This window comes from Elephas maximus, chromosome 4 (assembly GCF_024166365.1).
Source record: "Elephas maximus indicus isolate mEleMax1 chromosome 4, mEleMax1 primary haplotype, whole genome shotgun sequence".
NCBI lineage: Eukaryota > Metazoa > Chordata > Mammalia > Proboscidea > Elephantidae > Elephas > Elephas maximus.
Window position 1 is genome coordinate 170,612,906 of NC_064822.1, and position 19,882 is coordinate 170,632,787.

General features: G+C 39.6%; 1 protein-coding gene across 1 annotated transcript in view; it reads right to left on the reverse strand.

Moving 5' to 3' along the window:
• The window catches only part of LOC126075946 (putative tetratricopeptide repeat protein 41), a 111,969-nt gene that overhangs the window by 76,717 nt on the left and 15,370 nt on the right, over positions 1-19,882 (reverse strand). The window contains 3 exon segments of the mRNA XM_049884208.1: positions 533-713; positions 4,642-5,366; positions 5,368-5,587. Coding sequence (XP_049740165.1) covers positions 533-713; positions 4,642-5,366; positions 5,368-5,411 — 950 coding nt within the window. The 5' untranslated portion in view covers positions 5,412-5,587.

Consider the following 19,882-nt stretch of genomic DNA (forward strand, 5'->3'; position numbering starts at 1 on the left):
TGGATAAAACAGTTAAGGCATGCATACATGGAACAAGATAGTTCAATTCGGCACATACAAATAATGACATGGCCCATAGTAGGCATTCAGTAAATGCTGCCTGGATATCTGAATGTAGTTAATAATGAGCTAAAGATGTACGTGGAAGCTACAGAATACTGTACAGGTGTATTACTTATATTTCCTAACCTAATTTCTTCTCCTTAAAGTCATTCGGCCATTCTCAGGAATTGCTTATACCAACCTGGATCTAGGAGACCAAAGAAGGTAAGCTCCCTGCTCTTCAGGAGTTTATAAACTTCTTCAGGAGGTTGGAAGAAAGTGTATAAAGTAGCCAGAAAACATTTGCAAATGCAGAATTATACCTGATGAGGAAATTTTAAAGCCAGGAATGGCTTTTTGGGAGCGAAGGGACCAGCACAGAATGGGGGAAGCGAGGGGAGACGTTCCAAATTTGGTGGATCACATTTACCAAAGTCAGGCTGTTTTGCCTGAGCTTCATGAAAAGGCTTGGGATTTCTTTACATCTTACCTCAGAACAGAGTTTAAACTGGAATCAGATGCTGCACTCTTAGGATCAAATTCCACATCTTTTAAGGCAAATCTTTCCAAGACTTCGAAGGCCCTAGTTGACTCTTTGGAAACAACAAACACTTGCTCGCACTTCTCAGTAAACTCTTCCTGATAGGAACGTTCAAAGTTGTGCTTGTAGTCTTTACAGTCAAAAAGATAAGTTTTAACATCTTAGATTTGCAGCTTCACGTTTTCAATTATACACAGTTATTATAAATGCCCAGGAAGGTATCTGCCCCTCTGTATCTATATTACCTTGTTGGCGCCATATTTCACAGCCCATTCTACATTGGCGCCACATTTTACAACCCATTTCATATGTTAACGAAAGCAAACTACAGACAATTTAATCTTTCTAATGCAGTTCTGGGAACCCTGGTAGCATGGCGGTTAAGTGCTATGGCTGCTAGCCAAAAGTTCGGCAGTTCAAATCTGCCTGGCGCTCCTTGTAAACTCTATGGGGCAGTTCTACTCTGTCCTATAGGGTTGCTATGAGTTGGAATTGACTTGACGTCAGTGGGTTTGGTTTTTAATCCAGTTGTATGCTGTCCTGTAGGGTCGCTGTGAGTCATAATCGACTCTACGGCAACAGGTTTGGTTTTAGGTTTAATGCTATTTGTGTGTGCCTACTTAGGAGTCCAATTTATTTCAAGATCTCAGAATGACTAGGGCAAAAATAAATAAATGGCCTTGGTACATACATTCTCTCATCTTTTCATAGCTAAGTATGAAGCCACCTACTTCAATTTTGTGGGGCATGTGTATGTGTCTATGCATGGCAGAAGCTGGAGGAATATGGCATATTTTTAGGATTAACATGCCCGAATATAGATGACAACCATAGGTACAGTTGCACTTCTGCCGTAACACAAATCCCTTAAATTCTCTGTTAAAATAAGGGCAGGGCCAGTCAATTGGATGATCTCTGAGGTTCCTTCCAGTTTCAATTTGCTGTGATTATAAACTCATTACTTAATTACAGTCAAGGCGTTCTGGAAGGCCAAAGATGCCCTACTCGCTCTGAAGACATTCCTATTACCCAGGTTTGCTTTTGTACTTTTTTCTTCGGGGCCTGGGGATTATTACTAACAAATGCAGGAAAAGGAGAATCAAGTAGGTTAGCCTGGTAGGTTCCTATACCTTTATAGCCAAATGCATATATTCTTCCAGAACCCATTTGTTATTATTCATTCTTATTAACTGCTATTTACTCTGTGCCTAACACGTGCCAGGCCCTGTTTTTAGGTGCTTTGTATACATTATTACTCTTACGGTGGTTGGGAAACCCTGGTGGCATAGTGGTTAAGTGCTACAGCTGCTAACCAGAAGGTCAGTAGTTTGAATCCACCAGGTGCTCCTTGGAAACTCTATAGGGCAGTTCTACTATGTCCTGTAGGGTCACTATGAGTTGGAATCAACTCGACAGCAATGAGTTTGGTTTTTTGTTTTTTTTTTTTCCTCAAAGTGGTTAATGTTAAACCATTTTATTGAAGAAGAAACTAAGGTATACCAATATTAAGTAATTTGCTCAAAGTCACACAGCTAAGAAGTGAAAAATCTAGGATGTGAGACCATGTTTGTCAGATTCCAAAACTCCAACACTGGAGGTAGCTTTTGGCTGTCCAACATCCATTCACTCTACCCTAGCTTTAGTAGCCACCCTGGATTATCATTTGGGATCCACCCAGCCCCAACTCTCAATTGATGTTATTCCAGTGACTCCACCTCCAACTCCAGAAGTGCTCATGACCCAGGATTAGCCAATCAAAGCATCATATTTTCTTGACACCAGCAATTGGGTCAAGTACAAACATATGACCCAGATCAAGCCAAGCAGAGACAGAAAAACTCAGTGCTAGAACTTGGAGCCATTTCTGCTGGACTTGAACTTGGAACTGCTACAGACATCATCCTTTCATGATGGAGGAGCCACGAACTGGGCCCGACATCAAGACAGCAGAACTAGGCTGAGAAACCGTTAGAGAACAGGAGCTGATAACACCATTTGAACCACTGAAACAGCCCTAATGAACTAGCCCTACTTCCGGGCTTTACAATTATATACGCTAGTAAATCCCTTTTCACGGAAGTCAGTTTGAGTCACTTGAAACCAAAAGAATTGTGACTGATACAATGGTCTGTTCCAGGGGTCCAACTGTTTTGGCTGGAGGCAGAGTTCTGTTTTGCCATCACAGGTGGATTTTTACCACCACCACCGAAAACTATATAAATGACTTTAGGTGGATCAACATTCTCCTATTTACCACAGACCCATCTGCTTCCCAGGAAAAGACAAGGCCTAGTCCCTGAAAGCATTTGAGAATGCACTTCCGGCCACCATTTTGCATTCCCACATTAATTGGGCCTTTATATCAGTAACTTATAATCATTTTGGGGTCATTAAACCTTTTGAAATTCTGACCAAAGACACGGGCCATCTTCCTACCCCCGAAAACATACATATGCATATAAAAATTCCATTTTCCATATACTTTTAGGGGCTTCACAGATTTCTCCTGATGTCTGTCTAGGGGAAGAATCTCTGTCATATTTTGATATTGTTCTTCCATTTTAATCTGTTACATGTCCACATGACCCTATTTTCAAAAAATATAAGTAAGCATTTCATTAGAGGCAGTATGATGTCAGGCAGTGCTTCCCAAACTTTAACGTGCATGTGAAACATCTGGTCACCTTGTTAAAATGCAAATTCTGATTCAGTAGACCTGGAATGGGGCATGAGATTCTGCATTTCTAGTAAGTTCTCGGGTGATACCAAGGTTTCTGGTCCATGGATGATACTTTGAATAAGGGTGCAGGAGAACAATGGTGGATTTTGGAGTCTGAGGGACCTGAGTTCAAATCCTGGATAGGTATCTCCCTAGTTATGTAACACTGGGTAAGTCATTTAACTGCTATACAGCAGCTTTCATTGGCTTATCTTCAAAACAGGAATTCCACCACCCATCTGTCGGTTTGTCATACTGTGGTAGCTTGCACGTTGCTATGATCCTGAAAGCTATGTCACTTCTATTTCAAATACCAGCAGGGCCACTGGTGGACAGGTTTCAGCGGAGCTTCTAGACTAAGACAGACTAGGAAGAAAGGCCTGACGATTTACCTCTGAAAATTATCCAATGAACACCTTATGGATTGCAACAGAATATTGTCTAATATAATGCTGGAAGATGAGCCCTTTAGGATGGAAGGCACTATACAACAGCCACAACAATGGGCTCAAACATATCCATGATCATGAAGATGATACAGGACCAGACAATGTTTTGTTCTACTATACACAAAGTCACCATTAGTCAGAGTCAACTAGATGGCAACTAACAAAAAAACCCCCAGGAATTATAGTACCTACCTTGCAGCTAAACTTTTAAGATTAAATGGGATAATATACACAAAGCATCAGGTAATTAACAAAGATTATTAATCTTCCCTTCCTTTCCCTTTAGATCAGGTTTCTCAACCTTGGCTCTACTGACATTTTGGGCTGGATAATTCTTTGTTGTGGGGGCTATTCTATGGATTACAAGATGTTTAGCAGAATCTCTGGCTTCTACCCACTAGATGTCAGTAGCACTCCCCCAAATTGTGACAACCAAAAATGTCTTCACACAGGGCCAAATGTCCCACTGGGGGCAAAATCGGCCCTGGTTGAAAGTCAATGCTCTATAAAAAAGCTACATGTTAACTCTCCTAGGTCTTCTCTGAGCCCCTTAACTTCCTAAATAATTTTCCATGACTAATTTATTTGCTCTTATTTTCAGTTTCAAAAAATGAAGAAATATATGCTATCACATTATAGGGAGAGCAACTATGGTCACATAACAATGTGTGTATAAATCTTCGTATGAGAAACTACCTTGAACTGTAAACTTTCACTTAAAGAACAATTTTTTTTTTTTAATGGAGAAATATATGCCACAGGCATAGGGCAGTAATTTTAAAAGCATAAGGAATATTTTTAATTATTTTAAAATGCCTTTCACAAAGAGAGACAGACAAAACATTAACCTTATGTTAACAATAGATTTAGCTACCTCTATGTCTACTGACCTATATTTTCAATCATTATGGTGGAGGGGTAAAGCTTTTCTATGACAACCGACCAGTCCTTGAAAACCAGCTCACCCAACTCCTGGAGATCTCTGTAAAATCTGACAGGAAGCCCTTTGCTGATGATCTTGGCCTTCAGCTTGCCAATCCTTAATTTTTCCTCATCGTTCTTCAGAGAATATGAGGACAGCACCTCTTCCTTTTCCTCACCTAAAGTCTTCAGCAGCATAGTTCCAGTCCGAAAGTAAAAATACTGAAATTGCGACTCAGTTAAAAATGCTGCTTGGATGATCTCAAACTCCGTCAAACTGCAGTTGGGATTCTCCAGGACCCAAGGATAACCGTTTTTTGCTGCAACATAGAGATTCTGCTCTAGTTTGGATAACGTTGACAAGTCTGTAGCTTTGGAGAACATGAAAGGTGAGTAGTGAGGGAGAAAGTCTCCGTATGTCTGACCCAGCATACAGATGAAAAAGGGGAGGCAGCTGTTCACATAGTCAAGACAGAGCTTTAGATGTTGTGAATAGAGACAGGAATGCTGTCTAAGGAGGTTGGAGGGAAAGGGTTCCTGGGGCTCCAATGCTGACCCCCTCAGGTCCACAGCTTTGAAATATGTGCCTCGTGAGTTGCAGAGCTCATTAAGCTGAGGAAAGATGTAGTTTGCCAAAAAGTCTCTCTCTTCTTGAAAATCACTCAGAGTTGAGCAGATGTAGGGCCGAATGGGTATATTGGGCATACCTTTTTCCATTCTTATTCTCCTTCTGGCTCATTTTCCTTTGCTCCAGAATGAAGTCATGCTTAAAGCAGAACAATTTTCATCCTGGAGCAGTCACCAACTGCCACTGCTTCTAAGTCTTCCTCCAAGTTATGTTTGCCGTGAACAGATCAAAATCTTCCTCCAAAATAGTTTCCTTCTTGATGACACTTGAATGTGAGAGAGGCCAACCTAGGGACAGATCAGAGTTGAAAATCAATCTAGCTTAAGTTAGAACTGGAAAAAAAAAAAAAAAAACCCACACATACACTCGTTTTAGGATTAAAGGAAGTTCATGTCTTTCCTGTTCTCACCAAAGCCTTGGCTGAAGACTTAAGAGCCACAAGGTGAGTGGGCCCTGAACATGGTGCCTCTCCTCTTTTCCCCAGCCTCCCATACAACTTTCTCAGTGTTCCTCTGGCCAGCCCCTACTTCTTCCCTCTGTAAATTTCAAAACTATGCAAGAAGATATGCTGATAGTATAAGGAAGACAAGTCTAGCAAAGGAGCCTTATGTATCTAGGAGCAGAAAAAGTCAAAGAGGACCTATGAATGTGACCCAAAGCAGGAATGAAAAAACATGAATGAAGCCAAAGTTAGGACAGGAGAAACAAATTAAAGTATTAAAAGGCCCAGGACCAGGAATGCTGGTGGCAACTGAGAAAAAAGGAAGTCTGGATCCAAGAACCTGATGGACTTCTGTGATTTTATATCTTAAGTTGCAGGAGGCTCTTACAACATTCCATTCACCTATAAAACAAACAAACAGAAAATCCTGTTGCCTTCAGGTGGATTCTAATTCATAGTGACCCAATACGACAGAGTAGAACTGCCCCATAAGGTGTCCAAGGAACAGGTAGTGGATTTGAACTGCTGACCTATTTGGTTAGCGGCCTAACTCTTAACCACTGCACCACCAGGGCTCTATACATGCTGGGAATTTGATTCCATTGAAGTAATGGAGAAATACAATCCCTTAATAGTGATGTAGATATGCTTGGAAGAGTTCAGGAAAAAAAAAATTTTAAACCCAAACTATCTAGTTTTATGAGCTTTTTCTTGAGGCAACTCATGTCCACACCAAATGGTTTATTGTCGTTGGAATCTTTGTTGTTTTCAGTTATGGAGAAGCATATCATGTTATAATGTGTAGGGACAATTTTTCATTGACCTAGATCAATATAATCGCCTGAAAAAATCATAATGTAGTACCTTTTTAAAAAAAAGTTCACACTTTTGTATTTGTCACAATAATCCTATGATCCCAACCCACCAGTGCCATCCTATTATTACCTTACTTTACAAATGGATAAAAGAAAGTTCAGACAGGATGAGCAACATGTTCAAAGACACTTAGCTAGTAAGTGGGGTGCCAGGATCTGAACACAGGCCAGCCTGACTCCAGAACACATACATTAAATGGCCTCCATATTATAGAGATAATCTATGGCCGTGAAGATATCATAAAAATCAATGGGCAAGGAATACTATTCAATAAGCTGCATCATAATAAATAAATGATAATCAGAAAAATTAAAAATTAATTCTCTGGGACCTTATACCACCAAGAAACAAGAGCCAGGAGTATGCATGTCCTTTAGACCCAGGATCCCTGCGCTGAGAAGCTCCTAGACCAGGGGAAGATTGGTGGCAAGGACCTTTCTCCAGAGCCAATAGAAAGAGAAAGCCTTCTCCTGGAGCTGGTGCCCTGAATTCAGCCTTCTAGCCTAAGAGAGAATAAACTTCGCTTTCTTGAAGCCATTCACTTGTGGTATTTCTGTTATAGCAAAACTAGATAACTAAGACAACATGTGACCAAAAGCCAATGGTATTGAAGGAAGAAGTTCAAGCTGCACTGAAGGCACTGGCAAAAAACAAGGCTCCGGGAATTGATGGAATACCAACCGAGAAGTTTCAAAAAATGGATGTGGTGCTTGCTTGCGGGTGCCCACATTTCTATGCCAAGCAATTTGGCAGACAGCTACCTGGCCAACTGACTGGAAGAGATCCATATCTGTGCCCATTCCAAAGAAAGGTTATGCAGCAGAATGTGGAAATTTTCAAACAAAATCATTAAAAGTAATATTTTGCCGAAGATCATTCAAAACAGTTACAGCGGTACATCAAGAGGGATATGCCAGAAATTCAAGCTGGATTCCACAGCTAGATGGTGTCCAGTTACCACCACCGACAGCTCTGACAGGGATTACAATAGAGGGTCCCAGACAGAGCTGGAGAAAAATGTAGAACAAAATTCTAACTCACAATAAAAGACCGGACTTACTGGTCTGATAGAATCTAGAGAAACCTGGAAAGTATGGCCCCCGGGCACCCTTTTAACTCAGGACTGAAGTTATTCCTGGGGTTCACTCTTCAGGCAAAAATTGTTGTTAGGTGCTGTCAAGAAAGTCCCTGCTTATAGCGGCCCTATGTACAATGGAACAAAACACTGCCCAGTCCGGCACCATCCTCACAATTGTTGCTACGCTTGAGCCCATTGTTGCAGCCACTGTGTCAATCCATCTTGTTGAGGGTCTTTCTCTTTTTTCCTGACCCTCTACTTTACCAAGCATGATGTCCTTCTCCAGGGACTGATCCCTCCTGATAACAAGTCCAAAGTATGTGAGACTTAGTCTCGCCATTCTTGCTTCAGAGGAGCATTCTGGTTGTACTTCTTTAAAGACACATTTGTTTGTTCTTCTGGCAGTCCATGGTATATTCAATATTCTTCTTCAACACCACAATTCAAAGGCATCAATTCTTCTTTGGTCTTCCTTACTCAACATCCAGCTTTCACGTGCATATAAGGTGACTGAAAACACCATGGCTTGGGTCAGGCACACCTTAGTCCTCAATGCAAAATTTTTCCTTTTCAAATGCTTTAAAGTGGTCTCTCCTAGCTGATTTGCCCAAAGCAATGCATCTTTTTATTTCTTGACTGCTGCTTCCAAGGGTGTTGATTGTGGATACAAGTAAAATGAAATCCTTGACAACGTCAATCTTTTCTCCGTTTATCATGATGTTGCTTACTAGTCCAACTGTGAGAATTTTTGTTTTCTTTATGTTGACGTGTAATACATATGGAAGGCTGTAGTCTTTGATCTTCATCAGTAAGTGCTTCAAGTCCTCTCCACTTTCAGCTAGCAAGATTGTGTCATTTGCATAACAGAGGCTGTTAATGAGTCTTCCTCCAATCCTGATGCCCTGTTCTTCTTCATATAGTCCAGATTCTCAGATTATTTCTCAGCATACAGGTTGAATAGGTATGGTGAAAGGATACAACTCTGATGCACACCTTTCCTCACTTAAACCACGCAGTATCCCCTTGTTCTGTTCGAAGGACTGCCTCTTGATCTACGTATAGTTTCCTCACAAGCACAATTAAGTGTTCTGGAATTTCCATTCTTCACAATGTTGTCCATAATTTGCTATGATCCACACAGTCAAATGCCTTTGAATAGTCAATAAAACACAGGTAAACATCTTTCAGCCAAGATCCATCTGACATCAGCAATGATATCCCTGGTTTCACACCCTGTTATGAATCCGGCCCAAATTTCTGGCAGTTCCCTGTGGATATACTGCTGCAGCCGATTTTGAATGATCTTAAGCAAAATTTTGCTTGCATGTGATATCAGTGATATTGTTCGATAATTTCTGCATTCGGTTGGATCAAAGAATAGGCATAAATTTGGATCTCTTCCAGTTGCTTGGCCAGGTAGCTGTCTTCCAAATTTCTTGGCATAGATGAATGAGCACTTCCAGCGCTTTATCCATTCGTTGAAACATCTCAGTTGGTATTCTGTCAATTCCCAGAGCCTTGTTTTCCTCCAATGCCTTTGGTGCAGCTTAGATTTCTTCCTTCAGTACCATTGGTTCCTGATCGTATGTTACCTCCTGAAATGGTCACGTTGACCAATTCTTTTTGGTGTAGTGACTGTGTGTTCCTTCCATCTTGTTTTGATACTTTCTTCGTCGTTTAATATTTTCCCCACAGAATCCTTCAGTATTTCAAATCGAGGCTTGAATTTTTTTTTTTTTTTTCAGTTCCTGCAGCTTGAGAAATGCTGAGCGTGTTTCTCCCTTTTGGTTTTCTATCTCTAGGTCTTTACACATGTCATCATAATACATTACTTTGTCTTTTCGAGCTGCCCTTTGAAATTCTCTGTTCAGCTCTTTTACTTCATCATTTTTTCCTTTTGCTTTAACTACTCGATGTTCAAGAGTAAGTTTCAGAGTCTCTTCTGACATCCATTTTAGTGTTTTCTTTCTCTCCTATCTTTTTAATGACCTCTTGCTTTCTTCATGTATGATGTCATTCCACAACTTGTCTGGTTTTCAGTCAATAGTGTACAGTTAGTCAAATCTATTCTTGAGATGATCTCTAAATTCAGGTGGGATATACTCAAGGTCATACCTTGGCTCTCTTTGGCTTTTTCTAATTTTCTTCAGTTTCAACTTGAATATGCATATGAGAAATTGATGGTCTGATCCGCAGTCAGCCCCTGGCCTTGTTCTGACTGATGATATTGAGATTTTCCATCATTTCTTTCCACAGATGTAGTCGATTTGATCCCTGTGTATCCCATTAGGCGAGGTCCATGTGCATAGCTGCTGTTTATGCTGGTGAATAAAGGTATTTGCAATGAAGAAGTCATTGGTCTTGCAAAATTCAATCATGCAATCTCTGGCATCGTTTCTGTCTCCAAGGCCATGTTTCCAACTACCGATCCTTCCTCATTGTTTCCAACTTTCACATTCCAGTCACCAGTAATTACCAGTGCATCCTGACTGCATGTTCCATCAATTTCAGACTGCAGAAGTTGGTAAAAATCTTCAATTTCTTCATCTTTGGCCTTAGTGGTTGGTGCGTAAATTTGAATAATAGTCTTATTAACTGGTCTTCCTTGTAGGTATATGGATATTATCTTATCACTAACAGTGTTGTACTTCAGGATGGATCTTGAAATGTTCTTTTTGATGATGAATGGGATGCCATTCCTCTTCAGTTTGTCATTCCTGGCTTATTAAACCATAAACCAAACCAAAGGAAACCCAGTGCTATTGAGCCGATTCCGACTCATAGTGGCCCTATAGGACAGAGTAGAACTGCCCCATGGAGTTTCCAAGGAGCGCCTGGCAGATTCAAACTGCCAACCCTTTGGTTAGCAGCCATAGCTCTTAACCACTATACCACCAGGGTTTCCTATTAGACTATATGATTGTCTAATTCAAAATGGCCAATACCAGTCCATTTCAGCTCACTAATGCCTAGCATATCAATCTTCAAGCATTCTACTTCATTTTTGACGACTTCCAATTTTCCTTGATTCATACTTCATACATTCCATGTTCTGATTATTAATGGATGTTTGCAGCTGTTTCTTCTTATTTTTGCCACATCAGTAAATGAAAGACCTGGAAGGTTGACTCCATTCATGTTATTGAGGTCAACTCTACTTTGAGGAGGCAGCTCTTCCCCAATTGTATTTTGAGTGACTTCCAACCTAAGAGGCTCGTTTTCTGGCACTATATCAGACAGTGTTCCACTGCTATTCATAAGGTTTTCACTGGCTAATTCTTTTCAGAAGTAGACTGCCCGGTCCTTCTTCCTAGTCTGTCTTAGTCTGGAAGCTCAGCTGAAACCTGTTCACCATGGGTAACCCTGCTGGCATTTGAATACTGGTGGTATAGCTTCCAGCATCACAGCAATACACAAGCCTCCACAGTACAACAAACTGACACATGCATGGGGGGGTCAAAGATTAGACAGGCCCATAAAGCAAAAGGAGACTTACTGGGCACACCAGCCCAGGGGCAAGGACAAGAAGGCAATAGGTGACAGGAAAGCCGGTAACGGGGAACCCAAGGTTGAGAAGGGGAGAGTGTTGATACATTGTATGGTTGGCAACCAATGTCACAAAACAATATGTGTATTAATTGTTTAATGAGAAACTAATTTGCTCTGTAACCCTTCTGCTAAGGCACAATAAGAAAAATTAATCCTCGATCTCACACCACTTTATGGAAAACAAATTCTAAAAGACAACAGAATAGACAGCATAGGTATTTCATTAATAGACTTCTCACCTGCCATGTGGAAGCTAGAGCTAGATTTTGGGCCCTTACGAATGTCCACTATCTTCCATTCCCCAACTCCATGGGACCAGAGGTCATTTCTACCTTGTTCATTACCATGTCCCCAACATGTAGCATAAAGCCTTGCTCCGAGTAGGTGCTAGGTGAATATTTATTGAATAAAAAAAATGTAATTTTTTTTTCAATGAGAAGAATACATAATTATCAAATCTGGAGAGGACTTTCAAAATTTATAAACTGTAGAGTAAATTACAAAAGAAAATAAGAACAGGTGTGACTACATAAAAAAAAAAAAAAAAAAAACCTGAAAGGCAAACAACACAGTGTAAAATATATTTGCCACAAATAATTTATCTTTATTCTAAGAAAAATACTGATATCCTAGTAGTAAATAAACAAATGATACAAGTATACAAAAAAAAACAAGAATACATATCAAAGAATATTCAGCTTTAACAGAAATTAAAAAATAAGCAATGATAGATTTTTTTTAACAAGAGCTATGAAAATATAAGTGTTAAAAAGCAAAGATGTCACCTTGAATTGACGCCTTTGAATTATAATGTTGGCAAAGAATATTGAATATACTGTGGACTGCCAAAAGAACAAACAAATCTGTCTCAGAAGTACAGCCAGAATGATCCTTAAATGCAAGGATGGTGACACTACGTCTTACATACCTTAGACATGTTATCAGGAAAGATCAGTCCCTGGAGAAGGACATAATGCCTGGTAAAGTAGAGGGCCAGTGAAAAAGAGGAACACCCTTAACAAGATGGATTGATGCAGTGGCTGTAACAATGGGCTCAAGCTTACCAATGACCATGCGAATGGTGCAGGCCCAAGCAGTGTTTTGTTCTGTGGTACATAGGGTTGCTATAAGATGGAGCTGATTCAATGGCACCTAACAAACAACATCAAAATATTGATGAAAATTCTGTCTCATACTAACTTATGGAATTATAAATCAGTAATTTTGGAAAGTTAATTGGCAATACATTTCAAAATCTATTAAAGTGCTTATAATCTTTGACACAATGACTTTACTTTCCGGGAATCACTTCCTAGGAAATTATGAAAAACTATAATCATTAAATGCTCGTTACATTGTTTATGATAGGGAGAAAAAAATAAGAAAAGAAAGAAAACAATCTAAACAGCTTTCACTAAAGGAATAACTTTCAGGACCTTCATTTGCTGATGTGGCACAACTCAAAATGAAAAGAAACAGTTACAAACATCCATTAATAATCAGAACACGGGAATGTACAAAGTATGAATCAAGGAAAATGGGAAGTCATCAAGTGAAGGGGACTCGAAGCACTTACTGATGAAGATCAAAAACCACAGCCTTCCGTATGGATTATACCTCAACATAAAGAAAACAAACATCCTTACAACTGGACCAATAGGCAACATAATGATAAATGGAGAAAATATTGAAGTTGTCAAGTATTTCATTTTACTTGGCTCCATAATCAACACCCATGAAAGTAGCAGTCAAGAAATCAAAAGACACATTGCATTGGGCAAATCGGCTGCAAAAGACCTCTCAAAGTGTTGAAAACCAAAGATGTCACCTTGAAGGCTAAGATGTGCCTGACCTAAGCCATTGTATTTTCAATTGCATCATATGTATGTGAAAGCTGGACAATAAATAAGGAAGACTGAAGAATTGATGCCCTTGAATTATGGTGTTGGTGAAGAGTATTGAATATACCACAGACTGCCAAAAGAATGAACAAAGCTGTCTTGGAAGAAGTACAACCAGAATGCTCCTTAGAAGCAAGGGTGGTGAGACTGCATCTTATATACTTTGGACATGTTATCAGGAGAGATCAGTCCCTGGAGAAGGACATCATGCTTGGTAAAGCACAGGGCCAATAAAAAAGAGGAAGACCTTCGATGAGATGGATTGACACAGTGGCTGCAGCAATGGGCTCAAGCATAACAATGATTGTGGGATGGCACAGGAACAGGCAGTGTTTCATTCTGTTGTATATAGGGTCATTATGAGGCAGAATTGACTCAACGGTACCCAACAACAACAAAAGGAGTAGCTAAGAGGATTAAAAATATAACTACTAGTGTACAGTTATGAACTGCCCTCCCTCTACAAAATATTTGGAAACTGGACAAAACATACGGAACAACTGGTTTCAGACACCAGGCAGTAAAAAAGTACGATTTTTGAGAAAAGAGAAATAAATGAGATGTGTCCTTTGATCATCCAATCTTTCGGCTTGGAGGCACGTCCCCGATAATGGTCAGAGCAGAGCACAGTGATCTTGCTGAGTTGGGGAGACAGAGATTGGAATTCATGAAGACTGAGAAGGTGTAATGTAGGATAAAGGTCTAGAGAGAAAAGAGCTATGTAGGAAAAAACTTCCAGAAATCAGCATAAGATTGTCCTGAGTCTCGGCTGAATACCAAGTTGACACTCATAAAGTAAAACTCCATAAGCCTCAGCAAAGAATGCCTGGGAGCACTAAAAATATCAATTTCCAGTACTCACAGAAGGAAGAGAGAATTTCAGGCTCCAATGAGCTAGAGTGGAGAGTCTGCATTGATCACCCAGGGCATTTGGTACAGACCCCAGGAAGGTCACACCTTAGTAGTAGAAATAAATTATCCTTAGTGTAAAGGCTGTTCTAGACCTGGCCTAAAAAAAAAGTATAAAAACAAACCTTGAAAAGATCAAGGTGATTTGGAAGTAGCTTAATTGCCTGCCAGCAAAGCCCAACACTCTAAAGGAAGACAACAAAATCCAGACCTCTGTAATATAACATTCACAATGTCTAACATCCAATAAAAAATTACAAAACATGCAAAGAGGCAGGAAAACGTGACCAACTGACGGGGAAAAATCAGTCAATAGGAACAGATTTGGAAATGTAGAGAGGCTGGAATTATCAGACACAGACTTTAAAATCAGTAATAATAATGTGCTCAGTATACTAAAGAATCTAAAGAAAAACATTTACATAATAAGGGAAAATGGAAAATATTTAAAAAGCAATCAGTGGGTCTTCTAGAGATGAGAAATATCTAAAAGGAAAAATTCACATCATGGGTTCACAGGAAGTAGAAATTGAGAAGAAAAAAAATTAGTGAACTTGAAAATATAGCAATGGAAATTATGCAAATTGAAGCACAGAGAGGAAAAAGGCCAAAAGAAACTAAACAGAGCCTCAATGACTGAGAAAATAGCAAGTGGTTTTCTAACATATATATCACCGAAGACCCAGAAAGAAAGGATAAAAAGTGAAGGAATAGAAAAAAATCTGAAGAAATAATGAGTGAAAAATTTCCAAATATGATGAAAACTATGTATCCACAGATCCAAGAAACACAATCCTAAGCAGAACGAATATTAAAAAGGCCACACAAAGGCATATCGTAATCAAATTGCTGAAAAATAGCAATTATAAAAAACTTTAAAAGCAGCAAGAGAAGAAAAACACATTACAAAGGCAAGCCATGCCATCTAGGGGGCTTCTGTGGATCCAGTTTTAACAATTTCATATAATATTAACCAGTGGTGAAGGAAGAACCAGGTTTTGTCCTGCTCTGCCAATGCAAGAAATGTTTAACTTCAACACTGAAAACTCTGGGACATCCTTTTTAGATAGAATTCACTCAGGAAAGCAAGATAATCTGCTACTCCCTCCCCCTGCTTCCTCCGCAGTGGCTCACTCCCATTACCCAGGGGATCTTTGGTATAACTGGGGGAATAGTGAACTGGAATTTTTTTTTTTTAATCAAAAGCTTTCTGAGGCTTTCCTTTTCTGCTTGGAAGGTAGAAATCTAAAAGTATTGTCACTAACTCCCTAACATTGAGAAAAATCCAGAAAAACTATAAAATTTTAATTTTCTTAGGCCATTCAGATTGCTGAGGTCTCAAGGCAAACAAGTAGCCTAGATTCCAAAGAGGGACAAGCCCCTCCAAAGAGAGACGGGACACACAAACTGACAGACTTATGACAGAGCAGGGAAGGAAGAAGCTACCATGAAATCAAGTAGGAAGAAATTAATTAAAATTTTAATGGCTTATTAAAGGTCAAGTGTGGGCTAATCTAAGTCAAGTGTGGGCTAATCTAACAGGCTAGAATAGCTGGGGTCATAAGGACAGTTTACACTCACTCACAAACTCTTTTCCATGGAGAAAGATTGGGGGTAAGGTAGGAGACCAGAGACAGCCACCTTGGTAATGCTGGTCTGTATAAAATAATTGGCAGCTTCTATGGGAAAAGCAAGAAGACTTGCTCACTTCCCCAGACCCTTCTCCCATACAAAGCAAAGGTCTTAGACCACTGGGGGAAGAGCAGGAAACCCCGTCAACCTCAGGGCGCAGACAAAGAACTACTGACCCTTGTAACTAGGGGAAGAAAGAACTAAAAACCCTCTAGTACTGGTTGGGGGGGGTGGGGGAGGAGAGGGGACAGGAAACCATCTTGGGTTCAGAATCCTATACTGATACAAAGCAGAGGTCTGCCACAGGTGGGAAAAGGTAAGAAAAATCCTGCCCAAGACAACCACATATATAAGAAGAGTTTGGATGGGCAGGAACACTGAAAAATCCCCATTCCCTAGGCCAAGGCACACAGCTGAGACGACCAGGACAACAAGGAGCTCCCCCCTCACCATAAACCTAGCACCAAGTAGAAATAAACAGCAGTCTACTGCTGAGGGAGGAGTAAGAGCAAGGAGAGATCCACTTTGGAGTGTTAGCATGCAGGGCTGCTGAAAGCTAAGAGCTAACATGAATATTGAGTAAAACCCTCTGTACCCCAGCTCCTGCCCTAAGCACAAGGCAACCCCAGCCCAGCACTAGAGGAGTCTGAAGCCTCTGTTGCGCCGAAGGGAATGATAGCAACAACAAAACCTAAATGTGGCTCAATTCCTGAGTGCATTGACTCAGCCCCCACATTAACAGACTGATAGAAAAAGGAGTGTGTCTTTTTATAGCAGTAGATACTACTTGAAGGGCCCTGGTGGTGAAGTACTTAAAGCACTTGACTGCTAACCAAAAGGCTGGCAGTTCAAATCCACCAGCCACTCCATGAGAGAGAGATGTGGCAGACTGCTTCTGTAAGGATTTACATTCTTGGAAACTCTGTGAGACAGTTCTACTCTGTCTTTACAGGGTTGTTATGAGTTGGAATTGACTTGATGGCAACAGGTGTTTTGTTTGATTGTTTGTTTGGTTTGGTTTAGACATTATTTACCTTAGCCTCAAATGTTTTTCATACAATGTTCGGATTTTAATTTTAAAATTGTAAAACACACAAAAATGCAAGAAGATACAATCTATTGGGAAGAGACATACCAATCAATAGAACTACATCCCAGGATAACTCAGATGTTGGAACTACCAGACAAAGATTATGAAATACCTATGATTAATATGTTTTTAAAAATCTAGTGGAAAAGATGAAAACAATATGAACAGATATAAAATTCAGCAAAGAGATGGAAACTATGAGAAAGTATCAAATGGAAATAATAGCAACAAAAAAACATGATATCAGAGATAAAGAATTCCTTCATTAGGCCTATCAGAAGACTAAATAAAGCAGAGGAAATAATCAGTGTAATTTAAGATAAGACAATAAAAGTATCCAAACTGAAACACAAAAAGAAAGGAAAAAAATTCACAAAGTGTCCAAGAGCTGTGGGATAATACCACCCAGACAAACATACATATAACTGGAGTATCAGAAGAAGAAGAGAGTAAGAAGATGGGGCAGAAGAAATATTTGAAGAAAAAATGACTTGGAATTTTCAAACAATAATGAAAGATATCAAACCACATATCCAAGAATCTCAGATAAACTCAAGCAGGACCAAAACAAAAACAATACACAAGCAAACAAACAAACAAAAAAACCCATAAAAACACCTAAATACATCATCAGTAGAACAAAAACTTACAGATGGCTTTTTGCTAGAAACTATACAAGTCAGAAGGTAAACTATACAAGTGACTTCTTTAAACCACTAAAAGATGGGGGGGGGAGGTCAACCCCAAATTCTATACCCAGTGAAAATATCTTTCAGAACTGAGTATCTGGCCTTAGGTGCACACACCCTTCAAGGAAAATGGCAGACTTTTTCAGACAAACAAAAACTGAGTGAACTGAGTGTCAGCAGATCTATGCTCTAAAAAAAGTTAAAGGAAATTCTTCAGACATAGGAGACATACAAACAGAAATGTAGGTCTACACAGAAAAGTAAAGAGCATACAAAATGAAAGCAAATATGTCAGACATTTTCCTTATATTAACTACTCCATTGCAAATATCTTTTTTCAACAACATAAATGGTGACTATACACGTAGACCTTTCCAGGTAGAATACGCAGGAATCAAATCAACTACATCTGTGGAAAGAGACAATAGAAAAGCTCAATATCATCAGTCAGAATAAGGCAGGGACCGACTGCAGAACAGACTCTCAATTGTTCATGTGCAAGTTCAAGTGGAATCTGAGTAAAATTAGAAAAAGTCCATGAGAGCCAAAGTATGACCTTGAGTATATCCCACCTGAATTTAGAGACCATCTCAAGAATAGACTGACACATTGCACACTGATGACCAAAGACCAGGTGGATTGGGAAGGACATCAAGGACATCATACATGAAGAAAGCAAAAGGTCATTAAGAAGGCAGGAAAGAAAGGAAAGACTAAAATGGATGTCAGAAGAGACTGCGAAAGTCGCTCTTGAACGTCAAGTAGCTAAAGCGAAAGAAAGAAATGATAAAAAGAGCTGAACAGAAGATTCTGAAGGGCAGCTCAAGAAGACAAAGTATTATAATCACATGTGAAAAGACCTGGAGTTGGAAAACTAAAAGGGAAGCACATGCTCGGCATTTCTCAAGCTGAAAGAACTGAAGAAAAAATTCAAGACTTGAGTTGCAATATCGAAAGATTCTACAGGGAAAATATTAAACCACGCAGGAAGCATCAAAAAAAGATGGAAGGAATACATAAAGTTACTATACCAAAAAGAATTGGTCAACATTCAACCATTTCAGGAGGAAGCATATGATCAGGGACCAACGATACTGAAAGAAGAGATCTAAGCTGCACTGAAAGTATTGGCAAAAAACAAGTCTCCATGAATTGACGGACTACCAATTGAGATGTTTCAACAAACGGATGCAGTGCTGAAAGTGCTCGCTCATCTATGCCGAGAAATTTGGAAGACAGCTACCTGACCAACCAACGGGAAGAGATCCATGTTAATGCCTATTTCAAAGAAAGGTGATCCAACTGAATGCAGACATTATCGAACAATATCATTAATATCACACATAAGTAAAGTTTTGCTCAAGATCATTCGAAAGCGGCTGCGGCACTTCATCAACAGGGAACTGCCAGAAATTCAAGCTGGACTCAGAAGAGCATGTGGAATCAGAGATATCATTACTGATATCAGATGGATCCTCGCAGAAAGCAGAGAATACCAGAGAGATGTTTACCTGTGTTTCATTGACTATGCAAAGGCATTCAACTGTGTAGATCATAACAAATTATGGATAACATTGTGAAGAATGGCAATTCCAGAACACCTAATTGTGTTCATGAGGAACCTGTACATAGATCAAGAGGCAGTTGTTCAGACAGAACAGGGGATATTGCGTGATTTAAAGTCAGAAAACGTATGCGTTAGGGTTGTATCCTTTCACCATACTTATTCAATCTGTATGCTGAGCAAATAATTCCAGAAGCTGGACTGTATGAAGAAGAACGGGGCATCAGGATTGGATGCAGACTCATTAACAGCCTGTGATATGCAAATGGTACAAACTTGCTTGCTGAAAGTGATGAGGACTTGAAGCACTTACTGATAAAGATCAAAGACTACAGTTTTCAGTATGGATTACACCTCAACATAAAGAAAACAAATATCCTCACAACTGGACCAATAAGCAACATCATGACAAATGGAGAAAATATTGAAGTTATCAAGGATTTCATTTTACTTGAATCTACAATCAACACCCATGGAAGCAGCAGTCAGGAAATCAATGCATTGCACTGGGCAAATCTGCTGCAAAAGACCTCTTTAAAGTGTTGAAAAACAAAGATGTCACCTTGAAGACTAAGGTACTCCTGACCAAGCCATGGTGTTTTCAATCACCTCATATGCATGTGAAAGCTGGACAATTAACAAGGAACAATGAAGAAGAATCGACACCTTTGAATTGTGGTGTTGGCGAAGAATGTTGAATATACCATGGATTGCCAAAAAGAAAGAATAAATCTGTCTTGGAAGAAATACAGCAGAATGGTCCCTAGAAGCAAGGATGGCAAGACTGTCTCACATACTTTGTACATGTTACCAGGAGGGATCAGTCCCTAGAAAGGGACATCATGCTTGGTA